General features: G+C 35.4%; 2 protein-coding genes across 2 annotated transcripts; one reads left to right on the top strand and one right to left on the bottom strand.

Moving 5' to 3' along the window:
• Positions 1-1749: 1749 nt before the first annotated feature.
• LOC110751595 (uncharacterized) lies at positions 1750-2860 on the top strand. The gene is made up of 2 exons (XM_021952092.2): positions 1750-2026; positions 2326-2860. Exons 1-2 carry the CDS (start codon positions 1754-1756, stop codon positions 2593-2595), a joined length of 543 nt encoding a protein of 180 aa, XP_021807784.2. The 5' UTR covers positions 1750-1753; the 3' UTR covers positions 2596-2860.
• Positions 2861-9864: 7004 nt separating this feature from the next.
• Positions 9865-12371, bottom strand: LOC110751612 (endoglucanase 11-like). The gene is made up of 5 exons (XM_021952114.2): positions 12137-12371; positions 11800-12012; positions 11448-11648; positions 10985-11239; positions 9865-10649 (listed from the first exon to the last, which is right to left on the bottom strand). Exons 1-5 carry the CDS (start codon positions 12350-12352, stop codon positions 9993-9995), a joined length of 1542 nt encoding a protein of 513 aa, XP_021807806.2. The 5' UTR covers positions 12353-12371; the 3' UTR covers positions 9865-9992.
• Between the last annotated feature and the right edge of the window lie 633 nt (positions 12372-13004).

The following is a 13004-nucleotide window of genomic DNA, read 5'->3' as shown; positions in this document are numbered from 1 at the left end:
GGAGATCCATTCTATCTCTTAGTCACTAGCCCCTTGGCACACGTGTGCCAATTGGTTTTCTTTTTTCTTTTTTTATTTTATTTTTAGAATTAAGAAAATATAATATGGATAGTTATGTTCCATAAAAGTAAGACTTATTATATGATTTTGTTTTTATTTTTATTTTTTTAATATGAAAATGTGAATTTACCATATTATCCTCATTTAATTAATAATTTCAATTCTTAATGTTTGATTTAACCAAGGGCATTTACTTGGTAATTTGAATGTTTCACCATTCTCTGCTTTTTGCTTTATATATATATATATAACTTCCCCTTTTAAGACGATGATTTATCAGACATGCGATTAAGATATGAATGATTTACATTAACTAATGTGGTATAGTCACCTCAATTGCCACACAAGGTGGTTTAAAAATGTGGTATGGCTAGCATTATTGTGGTGAAGGGTTTTTATGTCTAAAATGTCCTTGAACTTTAACCTGATTCGCATTTTGGTCCCTCAATTTCCAAAATTGTTCTTGTGGTCCTTCAACTTTAATTTCATTAGGACAAATGGTCATGCTGTCAATTTTGTTATCTTTTACGTTAAATATAGGGGCAAAATTGTATTTTTGTATTATTTTTAATTTCCACCTTTTGAATATTCCTTTCACCCAATAAATAAACTAAAAACTAAAAAACCTTCTTCTTATCCTTGCCACAATAGCCATAACCCCTCGGCCATGTTTGACTTAGGGCCAGTTTATCATTGCTATGCTGTGAAAATAATCGCTATCAGATTTGCTGTGAGAGAAAGCAGTTGGCGTTTGGTAAACTTTTTGTTAAAAGTGTTGTTTGTATTATTTCCCACATAATTAGAAAATGATTCCCGCAAAATCATTAAACTCAGTGCCTCTTTGAAATTGATTCCTGCATAATCAAAAAATGAAAGCACCTCATTAGCTGCTTTCCCTTATAGCTTTCTCTCACAGCAATTTTTAACAATAAGTGATTTTCTCATGGTTTACCAAACGGGCTGGGCTTCCCAAAATTTTTAAATAATCACTTGTCATCCCAAATGCGCAATGCCAAACCGGCACTTAGGATAGGAAGAAGGTGTTTTAGTTTTTATTTATTTATTTATTTATTTTGGGTGAAATGAATATTTAGAAGGTAGAAATTAAAAATAATACAAAAATACCATTTTGCCTCTACATTTAATAGAAAAAGTTAACAAAATTGATGGCATGACCAGTTATCTTAACGAAATTGAAGTTGAAGGATCACAGAAACGATTTTGGAAATTGAGGACAAATAAGAAATCTTATCAAGCAAATACAATTGGAAATCAAGAAAGCAACAAATAAAGTAAAATTGTTCCCTACTTGTTTGAATTTGCTAGAAGTTGGATTTTACGTATATCAATGTGGTGCAACTTTTGTTCCTTTTTTTGGGAAGTTAATACTTTTACTGGATAAACTTGGCCGCAATACAAGTTTGTACAAAATTAGGGATTGATTGTTAACCGTTGTATTTGATGATAAAACTTCCATGCAATATGTTTCATACAATTTCTTCTATCTTATTACATGATGAGTCACGCGAATAAATGATAAAGATATATAAAACATGGGATATGTTTTTTTTTTTTTAAATTTCAGACCAACTGTTGTTAATGATCTGATCACTTTCCAGAAGATGGATATATACCACCAAAATAGTACACATTCCAAGAAAGAAAAGATGTACACACAGAAGCCATGCTCAGAATGAAATGGCAAATCCACACAGTACCACGTTTGTGTAGCAGGAGACACGTGTACGCCAACATCTCAGCATTGTCATTTCTTCTGCTCTTCTTCATCATCCATATGTCTTGGAAACTTCCTTCTTTGTCTGTGTCTTATTGCAATCTGAGATCGATCAACACATCAAGCTGTGCTAGCTGGTGTTCAACCATGAGAGGCCATATTTTTCCTCTGCGCACCTTCTCATCAAGGTCCTCCTCACTTTTGAGGTCCTTAACAGCATGCCACAACCAGGTTAGTTTCAAATCACCAATTAATTTACATCATAATCATGTTCATGATCATACCCTTAATCTGTAACTAATTAAGGTACCCTTCAAGTCAAAATAGGATATATAACATTGATTTCTAATATGATTGAGTGAATCAATTGGGGCTTAATTGCTGTAACACGCGGATTTTTTTTATACAAGTGATAAACTATTCTAAATTAATCTAATTTACGGGAGGGGACTCCAACTTGGTGCAAGGATGGACTCATTATCCTGACCAACTGGCTTAATCTACGTTTGTTATGTGGAACTTTAATTCAGAGGTACCATAGCAGTCAAGTGAGCAAGGGAGAGCACAACAGCCGCATTAATATAGAAGAGAGAGCACCTTCAACAGCTGAGGAGTTCAAAAGAGTTGCTGAGGAGAAGCTGAAGAAGGCAGAGCAAGGTGTAGCCAGTCAAACTGTTGACAAGACATGTGATGTGACAGAGGAAACTACCTTGGGTGACTCTAGCGTTGACCCTGTGAAGAACAGGTACAAGCAACATGAACCTGGTGCTGATTACAGAAGGAGGCCACATGATGACTGAATAATTTTGATTGCCTAATTAATACTTCGTTTTGATTTTCTGAGCAATAAAAGAAAATCTGGATATCATAAAGATTAAGAGCAAAGGGAAGCCAGATTGTGTAAATTATATATCCAAGAACTCAACTTCAACTTGGTTGAGGAGTGTTAATATAAACCTTCTTAATAATTTTAAATGGTTTATGTACTTTTTTTTCTTCAACTTGTTGTATATGAATGTTTTGAATGGAAATATATCTCCTTGTGGAAAATATTTTGCCAGAAAATTATGTTGACTGATTTAGATTTGATCCTTTTTCAAATTTATGTTTATAGGTTGGCTATGCCTAAAAAGATATACCCAATTGCGTAGCAGATGATATGTGAATTTTTATTAGCTTTAGTATTTTATTTTATATCCGGTACTCAGTTCTTCTCCTACTAGTCGACCTTTTAGCAATCTTTTTGGTCACCAAAGCTTAAGATTTTGTAGAGAAAAATAATAAGAGGGAGAGAGTTTGTGCCTGGTCAGTTTTTAGGCCGTTGGTGGGTGGTTGTCCCTGCCGGGACTCTAGATCATAGTTTTAGTTCCCTTTTGGTTTTTTGGGTAACAACAATTAATAATCATAATAATAAAAAAGGCAAACACGTTATTTTCTATAAGTAATAATCATCTCTCTTTGGCTCTCTTTTTTAATCCTTTGATATATATATTTTTTTCAATTTCACGGATTTCAACACAAAAAATCGACCAAAAAAAATTATAAATGTCACTCAAAATCAAATAGTCAGATTTAAATCTGAATTCAAATTCAAGTATGTATCTAAATTTCAATTTATATATACTAAATGACTTACTTCATTATCATGTTGATTGGTTATATTATAATCAAAGATGCTTTAATTTGTAATTTGTATGCTAATTGATGATGATTTTTATTTTAAGGAAAAAAAAACATTTATTGTATGGCATTACGCAATGGTGTAAGTTTGTGTTAGCTTATGTGAGGTCCCAGTTTAAGGTTCACACAAAGCCCTTAGTGCACCCGAGTTCAATTCACGTAAAAGACAATCTTGAGGCAACCCAATATAATACTCCCCTATTTCCCTTCCTATCAAATGACAAAAATAAAATAAAAAAGATCAAATTGCAAAAAGTGGTATAAAAATTATAGTTGAAAATTTATTACGTACAGGACCAGTAAAATTTCTTTAAAGAACAGAGTCATATGCAAATGCGACTTAGGTAGTAGCAAAACCACCATAATGACAATAAGGTTCAAATTAAAATTTTGGGTTTTTTTTTAAACTGATTGTTTTCGTTGAAAGATGAAAACTGCTCTGTTGTCTATCAATCACATAATATTGCAACCATTGTTTAAAGCAACTTGTCCGATGTCAACACCAACATTCAATATCCCAGCTACTTTCACAACCACATACTGAAATAATAAATACCCAATCACAAGGAATTAGTCAGTAATTATGTAGGCAAAGGTCATGCTCCCTATTCTTTAGTTAAAATTTAGCTAAAAACCAAGGTCTAAAATATCGATGATATCGGAAATATCGGTAGTTCAAAAACACGGAAATTTTGATGGAAATATCGGGATATTATCGATATCGATAAAAATTGAATAAAAACCACGGAAATTGCAAGAAAAACTTGGAAATTTTTATTGAAACTTTGTAGGATGTTTTTTTAGTCAATTATCTATTAGTTTATCACAAAAAATGGGAAGGAAATACATTACATGATGGATTTAACTTATTTAAGTTGATTGTATAGCGAGCTGGCAAACACTGTGAGTGTAGAAAATATGTAGTAATTAATGAAAGAAGATTAAACACACCATAATCATTTATATAATGAATTACTACAATATTTTACACTTTATACATTGCATCAAAAGTAGAAACTTGAAAAAGAATGGTAATGTGAAAATTTGTTTCTTGCAAAAAGAATTCAAAACAAAACCATGTATATATATATATATATATATATATATATATATATATATATATATATATATATATATATAAATAGTTTAGCATATTTTCACAAAGACATAAGTGATATGGTGGTTAAGGTGTTGAAGGAGTAAAATGGGAGGGGTTTGAATCCCCTTGATGTTTTTTAATATAGAAATTTATCCTAGATTGCAGACATTTTTAAAGATGTTATAAATACTACATGATAAACGTTGAAATTACTGAATAAATAATTAATTACCGCCACAAATGCCCATTCCTAGATTTATCGAGACCTTTATTTCCCTCATTTGTTTTTCCAACTCACGTGGCTCCACTAGAAGGTAAACATTAGTTGATAAAAAAGAACCCGGAGGTAACTGAGTTAAGTTTCCAGCAGAAAGACCATTACCACTATAAGAGCATCTCCAGGAGACTCTCCAAATTTTACCTCAATTCTAGCCAAAATAGCTAGAAAGCTAAAATAGCTAACCACTTAAAAGTTGGTTCCTCCAGCAACGCTCTCTATTTTAGCTAACCTCAAATATTTTATTATTTTAAATTCATTAAAAAAACAAAAAAAAAACCCAAAAGCCAAGTCTCAACCCCACCGAACCTTTCTTTTTCTTCTCTCTCCCTTTCCCTCTCTCTCTTCCAGCTTTTTCTTCTCTCTCTCTCTCTTTCCCTCTTTCTTTCTCTCTCCCTTTCCCTCTCTCTCGCGGCCAATAATACACACTCCAAATTCAGATCGGACGCCACCAACCAAGTCTCTCAACCTTTCGCTTCTGTCGACGATTCTCGAAATCCCTAAAGTACCCCTGTTTTTCTCCAAAATCTCGCTCCCCTGCACCCTCTGCTTCGCAATTTCCATCTGAGCAAACCCTAGCACCCCTCCCAAATCCTTCTCCGTCTACGCGATGCTAAAGTTTTCGTCGACCACCGCGAGCCAGATTTGCTTTCTCCTCCAAAGCCCCAACGACGCCAACTCTGACTCTGTGCTCCGAGAGCTCTCTCAACCATCGCGAGAATATCGAAATATTATAACCGTTTTGTGTTGACGTTGCTTGATAATATCGGGATCAATATGTCAGCGATATTTTCGGCGACAATTTCGATATTTGGACAAAAAATGCTTGGTTTGTTCCCAAATTATCGGCTTCCAAAAAAAAAGGATATTATCGCCGATATTTCGGCGATAATGTCGATTTTTTAGACACTGCTAAAAACACACAAAAGTTATTTTAGGAACTCTATAGAATTTGAACTCCAATCATACTCCCTAAGTTAGGAAGTCATAAATACTATAGTTATTTTTTAATTCAATATGATTGGCTATCATCTCTATAAAAATAAAAATAAAAATAGTTTGTATTAATTAAAAGTTTAAACTATGCATAAAACGAAACAACATTAAATTAAGGAGCCACTAGGAGTCCTTTCTCTCTCCTCAGATTTAGGAGTTCCTATAGGTCTCTTTATTTTAGGAGGTGAATAAGGAGCATAGTTGGAGTTGTATTTTTCCAATTCATCCCTAAAATTTGTCTAAGGAGGTGGTTTAGGGACCCCATTGTGGATGCTTTAAGTGCGAGTAATTATAGTGTACGTAGTATGACAGTATGTCACATGGTTATTTACTGTAGTACTCCCTGAAACTTCGGTCAAATCTCACTTTACCCTCTCAAAGTTAAAGTGGCCCACTTAACCTCCTTGACTGTGGTTTTATGTTCCACTTTACCCCCCCACCAGTAACAACATCCAAAAAACCAGCAAAAATGCTAACATGGTAGGGTCTTTATGATAAAATCACACACGTTAACCAATTATTGAGCATAATCAGCATCCTACATAGAAAAGTGGGCCCCACATGCTTCCCAAATAGAAATTAATAAAAATTCTTTACTTTGAAAGTTAAAAAATCCAATAATATTACATAATAAATTTAAAAGAAATTTGCAAAATTAAAAAACCCTACCCATCAACCACTATCCCTCCAGCAACCCCAACCCCTCCCACCCAGATCCCCCACCACTCCACTTGCGCCTCTCTGTCTCTCCCTCTCCCTCTGATTACAAAACAAAGTTATCAGATTTCTACATAAAATTAATTAAATCTCCATATGTGTAGTTATGAATATCATAGAGAGAAACAAAACAAGTAAAAGATGAAAACTCAATTTGCAAATTGTGAATAGAAATTAAGGACAAAGATGCAAAGTCAAAGAAGCATCCTTTGGATTTGGTGGATCTCATTGGCCAAGAAGGATAGAGATGCGAAGTCAAAGAAGTATACCCTAGCTGCTTGTTTCTCTTGCCCTTTTTATCATTCAGGTCTTCTTTGTTCAAGATCCAACATTTTCTATCAGCCCTTGAAGATATAAGACGAACCCATATGAGAAAATAACAAACTCAACGCAGCCAGCCACAACCCCCCGCTCCTCTCTGCCCCTGTGTGTCCCTCAACCCGACCTTCTTTGCCCCTGCGTGTCTTTCTTCTCTCTCTCTGTGTCACCAAACCCAACAACCCAATGCCCTAGCCACAACCCACCAACCTGGAGTAAAGCAAGCTGGGTTGGGAGGGATGGTGGTGGCGATGTGGAGAAGATGGTTGCTGCTAAATTTTTTTAAATTAAGCTTAGGATATTTCTTTTAATTATTTTAATAGACTAAGAATATTTTATTATGTTGTGGGCTCTATTTTGCCATATCATCCACTCAGACTGATGGGTAAATAAGCCACATATATAAAATTACTTAAATACTCTTACCATGTCATCAATTTTGACAATCTTTTGGATGTCGTTAATGGTGGGGGTAAAGTGGAACACAAAACCACGGTCAAGGAGATTAAGTGAGCCACTTTAACTTTGAAGGGGTAAAGTGAGATTTGACTGAAGTTTCAGGGGGTACTACAGTAAATAAGCCTTGATATTATATCATAAAAGTGGGAAATAATATTAACCATATCGCCCATCCATATTATAACACATGGACGAGTTACAGCAGCCTTGCTACGCAGTAAAGCGTAAGTACATGTGGGTTTTTGGAAAGTCATTAGACACAAACAAGTTTAAACACTTAAATCAATCTCAAGCACATGATTTCATTGAAATAGATCCAACGACTAAGCACCTCATTCCTCAAATGATGACACTAAATCCCTCAACTACATGCATGGCACTATATATATATTTTCTTCAGCAAGAATATTCTAATTGCCCCAATAATATCTATGTTCCTATGTGCAGACATTGCTTGTCACGTGCGTACATCCCCACCATTGACTTGACGCTAGCTCTTCAATTACTCATGTAGATTTTTTTTTTTTCCATGGTGCCCAACCCATAGAGATAAGACTTCCATTTATAGGGCTCACCTCAATTAAAAATGTTTTCTATATGCTCAGATATTCAATTTTGTAAAAATAATGCATCCAACTAACTCAACCAAAAAAATTGCATCCACTTAGAGCATGTCCACCCCAAAGGGCTAAGGCAAGGCAAGGGCTGCTACTATTCATGTGAATAGTAGCAGCCTTGCCTTTTTTGGTTCCACCCCAAAAGGCTAGGGCAAGGGCAAATACTATTCATTGTATTTTATTTCCTATTTTTTTATACTTTAAACCATTAATTTTGGTTGCCACGTGTCCATAATTTTTCGGATGAGATTTTCGATTGCCACGTGTCTTATTTCAGATAAAATTTTCGGATATTTATTTAAAAAAAATTATAATCTCATATGAAAGGCAATCACAATGGATGAAGTCAAGATTAATGCCTTGTTTTGTGTGTGGTGTGTTTGGAATTATGTTTTGTTTTTAATTATGTTTTATTTTGTGTGTGGTGTGTTTGGAATTATGCTTTGTTTTGTGTGTTGTTTGGAATAAAATAAGGTTTATTTTTAATTAAACTTTGTTTGCATTTGCAAAAGGCTAGGGCAAGGGCTAGAAAAAAAAAAGAATATGCAACAAAATATAAACAATTTAGAAATGCATGAAATAAAATGATTATGCAAGAAAAAAATTAATATGGAAGAAAATATAAACAACTTACAAATGTAAGAAAAGAAAAAATGATTGCATTTTACAAATATTGGAAGGAGAAGAGTTTGTATGAGGATTTGGTGTGGAAAGTGAATAAAATTTTTGTGTATTTATAGGGAAAACATCCATAATTTTTTAGAATTTTTTTCGATTTTTTTGAATTTTTTTTGCTCGCTGACGTCAGCGCCTTCGGACTGAAGCCCAGGCAAGATCTGCCCTTGGGCTTGCCCGGGCTGATTTTCCTGCTGGAGGTCCATTTTGAGCTGGGGGGCCTGTTGCCCTGGCAAAATGGGCTGCGGTGGACATGCTCTTAACGATGTTCTTGGAATATTGATACAAAATAAATTAGGTGTTAAAAAATATTTAATATCTGAATATGATCTATTACAACAAAGACTCATCGTCACAATCATGGTGATTATTCAAAAGGTGTAACATCCCTTACCCAATTTAATCGATTTAATTCAATTTAATTCTTTTGTGAAATTTCAATTTTGCCCCTTAAAAGTAGGGGTACTTTGGTCACTTTAAGAAACATCGACATGGGATTGCAAATTGTTACTCATTACCAACCAATCTTTGCGCTCATTTATATGGTATAACAAGCAATTGCACTTGTGTACTTGGTAGCTTTAATTGAAAACTTGAAATATATGTACATAAAGCTGCTGCTGCTTATTTGGATCATGGTCTGCAACTGCAATTCATTAATAGGGCTGATACATGATCACGTTGTTTTCACCTTCGCAATATATTCATAAATTACATCCTGCGTTGTAACTGATAGCATTCAAAGGTTGATGCATCAACGTACGTTCTCCAAGCAATTTGAATTTGATAACCATTTTTGGAACTAAATAATCCCCAAAATGTCCGTGAATATCATAACTCCTTCCTTCAGCATATTGGGTTTGTGTTTGTGTTATAATTCTTAATTTCCCATGCCACATATGCACCTAATAGAAATATCAGCTATAACTTTTGTGTTCGTTGTAAAGCTGCAAACTGTGTGATTCAAATATATTATCAACCCCGAACGGAATTCAGTTGCATTGATTTGCAGACCGGTGATCTCATATTTGAATTCCTATGAAACTATATTGGTAGGGAAAAACTCATCTTCCCTCCATTGTGGTTTATACTATCGCTTGTATTCTAAAACAATAATAATAATAAAATCTATATTATCAGCCAACAAGAACCATTAATCCTAGAAGCTATTAATGACTATTTTCAAGTGCGAATAATGAAAATTGGTAAACTTAATTATCTCTTTCTGTCAAATAATTAATCTTCCTTTATTCCCCCTTTGCATTTCTTTGTTTGTACATTGGGTTAGTAATGTATGGTGATTTGGTTCACAAAATTATCAGACCCTTCAAAGACACTTTCATACATACATCCTATTAGCTAGCTAGAAGATATTAGTGGTTGATTAAGAGACAGGTAATCACCTTCTAATCTATCCAATTTAGCAAGAACCCCAATTAATGTTGCTGTATTGTAAGTACATGCCTCAGTCTGCATGTAATTCCACCTTTCATCCCTGAATCCATCGTTGCTATCTGGCCCACCAACTAGGGCCCCAACAAGCACATTTGGGTTTGGACCATGCATCCTATACCAGCTATCATACCCTTGAGTGCACCCAATAAATCCCTTGTTCCTCTTGTAGGACTCTATAGATGCTCCTCTGTGGTGCAGCCTTTGGGGGTATTTTGGACCATAACCCACCAAGTAGCTCATGGCCGTTGGATTAGACCCCAAAATGTAATCAACCTGTGATTTGGCAAAAGATAGGAGTTCTTGTGGGCCCACCTGCCCTTTATCACAAGTGAGATTCTGATGAGTGGCTTGGAGATAATCAGAGTATGTTGTGAGTAGAAACGCTGCGTTGGAAACGTACTGCATGTTGTTCCACTGGCGGATGTACAGTAAGCCTCCTGGGGTGCGTTGCACATTAGTGACATTGTTTTTGTCAAGGCAAGCACAAATGTAAAACTCTGCTTTTGAACGGTACTGTTCCAGTATGTGCATGTGTTGCTTCTGCTTCTCCTCCTTTAGCAACTGAAAAAGAAAACGTATATGAGAGTTAAGGAATTAAAACCAAATAATTCTATATTTGTTCAGTCATCACATGGTAAGTCACATCCCCTATTATATATTAACCCCCAATTAATTATATATTTGTTTAGTGATCACATGGTAAGCCACATTCCTATTATATATAGACTTGTGAGCAGACAGTGGAGCTAATTCTAATCGGAAAAGGGCTTGACTAGCTGTCTCAGGTGCGTTGGGAACCCTTCATCCCCCTTATAGTTTAGACTATCGTTTGTATTATAAAAAAGAACGAGGATAAAAATAGAAGTGGAAAAGTGGTAAAGATTGAGTTTATGTACCATTGAAGCAATGATCTGAACACCAGCATACTTAACATCCCAGCTAAACTCATTGATGGCCCAAGTGGTGCCTCCAAAAGCCTGAGCATTGTTCAAAGCATACTTCAAATAATCTTCATTGTTTGTGGCCTTGTACAACCACAAAGCTGCCCACAGCAACTCATCCATGTACCCACTCCAAGATGTGTAGTGCCCCTTGACCACTTCAATGCTCTCATCATACTTCCCTCTATACTTGTCACCAAACTCAAACAACTGCCAACAAATCCAAATCCCAAATTAATTATTATATGAATTTCATAATATAGGACCTTATAGTAAAATATCTGAGAGTGCATATTGACCAAAGGTCCAAAAACCATTACATTTTGGTAACCAGTACACCCACTTTGCATATTTGTATATCAACCTTTTATATTTCTATGTATGACAACATCACATTAATTAACTATAGATATGATACCTGTTGTGCATGGTGCAAGAGTAGGCCAGAGTAATGTGGGTTGGTTTTCCTAAACACAATGGCAGCTGCCGCCATTGCCGCCGCTGTCTCGCCTGCAATATCTGATCCGGGGTTGTTCTCATCGACCTTGTAGGCTTGACGAGACGTGGTCATGTCCTCCGGCCTTTGCCAACAGTAGTGATCCGTAAATCCATCACCCACCTAAAATCACAAACTCATAATAAATCAATCGAACCGACTCAACTCTTTTTAACAGTATGATATGTTATGTTACAAAATTACGAATATATATAAAGATACGTAGAAATTCATTCAATTACAAATTCATTTGACATTATTATTGAATTATTACCTCACCCCACAAAACATTTGGGTGAGTATGGGCCTTGATGAAATAATCAGTCCCCCATTTGATGGCTTCCAAAGCATGCTTATACTCTCCAGCATCCTCCATTTCTCTGCCGTATTCAATCACACCCCAAGACAGCATTGTTATGGTAAATGCCATTGGCAGACCAAATTTCACATTGTCACCAGCATCGTAGTACCCTCCCACCAAGTCCGCCTGAAAATACACATGAAGACCAAACAAAACGGCACAGCATTAAACACAAAAAGCACATTTATCATAGGAGTGGGCACGGTCCGGTTCATTAAATTGAAGATTTGTAAAGCAAAAATGGACTGACCCCTTGTTCAAGGCCATCGGTAAGGCCAGAATGGTGACGCCAAGTGACCCTTTGGTTGTAGGGTAGGCGCCCAGAACGCTGGGACTCAAAGTAGAGGAGGCTCTTGGAGAGGGCGTCGCCATAGTCGAAGGACTGAGATGAGGAAATGACAGCAAAGATGGAGAGTAGAGCACACCATTGTTGGAGGACAATACCTTGCTTCTTATTGTCCTCCATAATATTATTACGATTTTTTGGTTTCTTCTCTCTTTTCTTCCTCCCACCAGGGGCCTCTATCTATTTATATTCCTGGTGTGATTTGTGTGAGGTCAAGACCACGTGAGCTTCATTGGGGGCGCCCATTTGATTGGCCAATCCCAGGAGTCTTTTGCTCTGTATTTTGACTTTCGCGAGTATGAATGCCACGTTATAGGAAAAGATTGATATAATTATTTCCCCAATTCTTGTACGAGTTATTTAAACTAATACCTTCTCAGATTTTTTATTTTTTTACAAAATCCCCTAAGGTTTCGGAAATTACACGAATAACCTCATGAGATTTTGTTAGAACAAATAATTCTTCTTGTAGCCCCAAAAAGGGTACATAATTTCATATTTTTAGAGTTCAAAAAAATTGGATACGGAGAATATCTGGGCAATAAGAATACTAATGACATAAATTTTAATTTAAAAGGGATACTAACACGCTAGAATTTTCTAATTGGGCGCATCACATTTGACCACACACTCATAGACGATTCTGAATCATATATTGGAACATGTGTATTGCACATTCATTAATGATTCACAATCGTGTCGTCCATTATATGCCTGGTTTTTTTTTGTTTTTTTTTTATTTTTATATTTACACGATTTTTGCTATATACAT

This window comes from Prunus avium, chromosome 4 (assembly GCF_965620075.1).
Source record: "Prunus avium chromosome 4, drPruAviu1.hap1.1, whole genome shotgun sequence".
NCBI classification, from domain to species: Eukaryota; Viridiplantae; Streptophyta; class Magnoliopsida; order Rosales; family Rosaceae; genus Prunus; species Prunus avium.
Note: the sequence above shows the minus strand (reverse complement) of the source record. Positions and strands in the feature narration are given on the sequence as shown.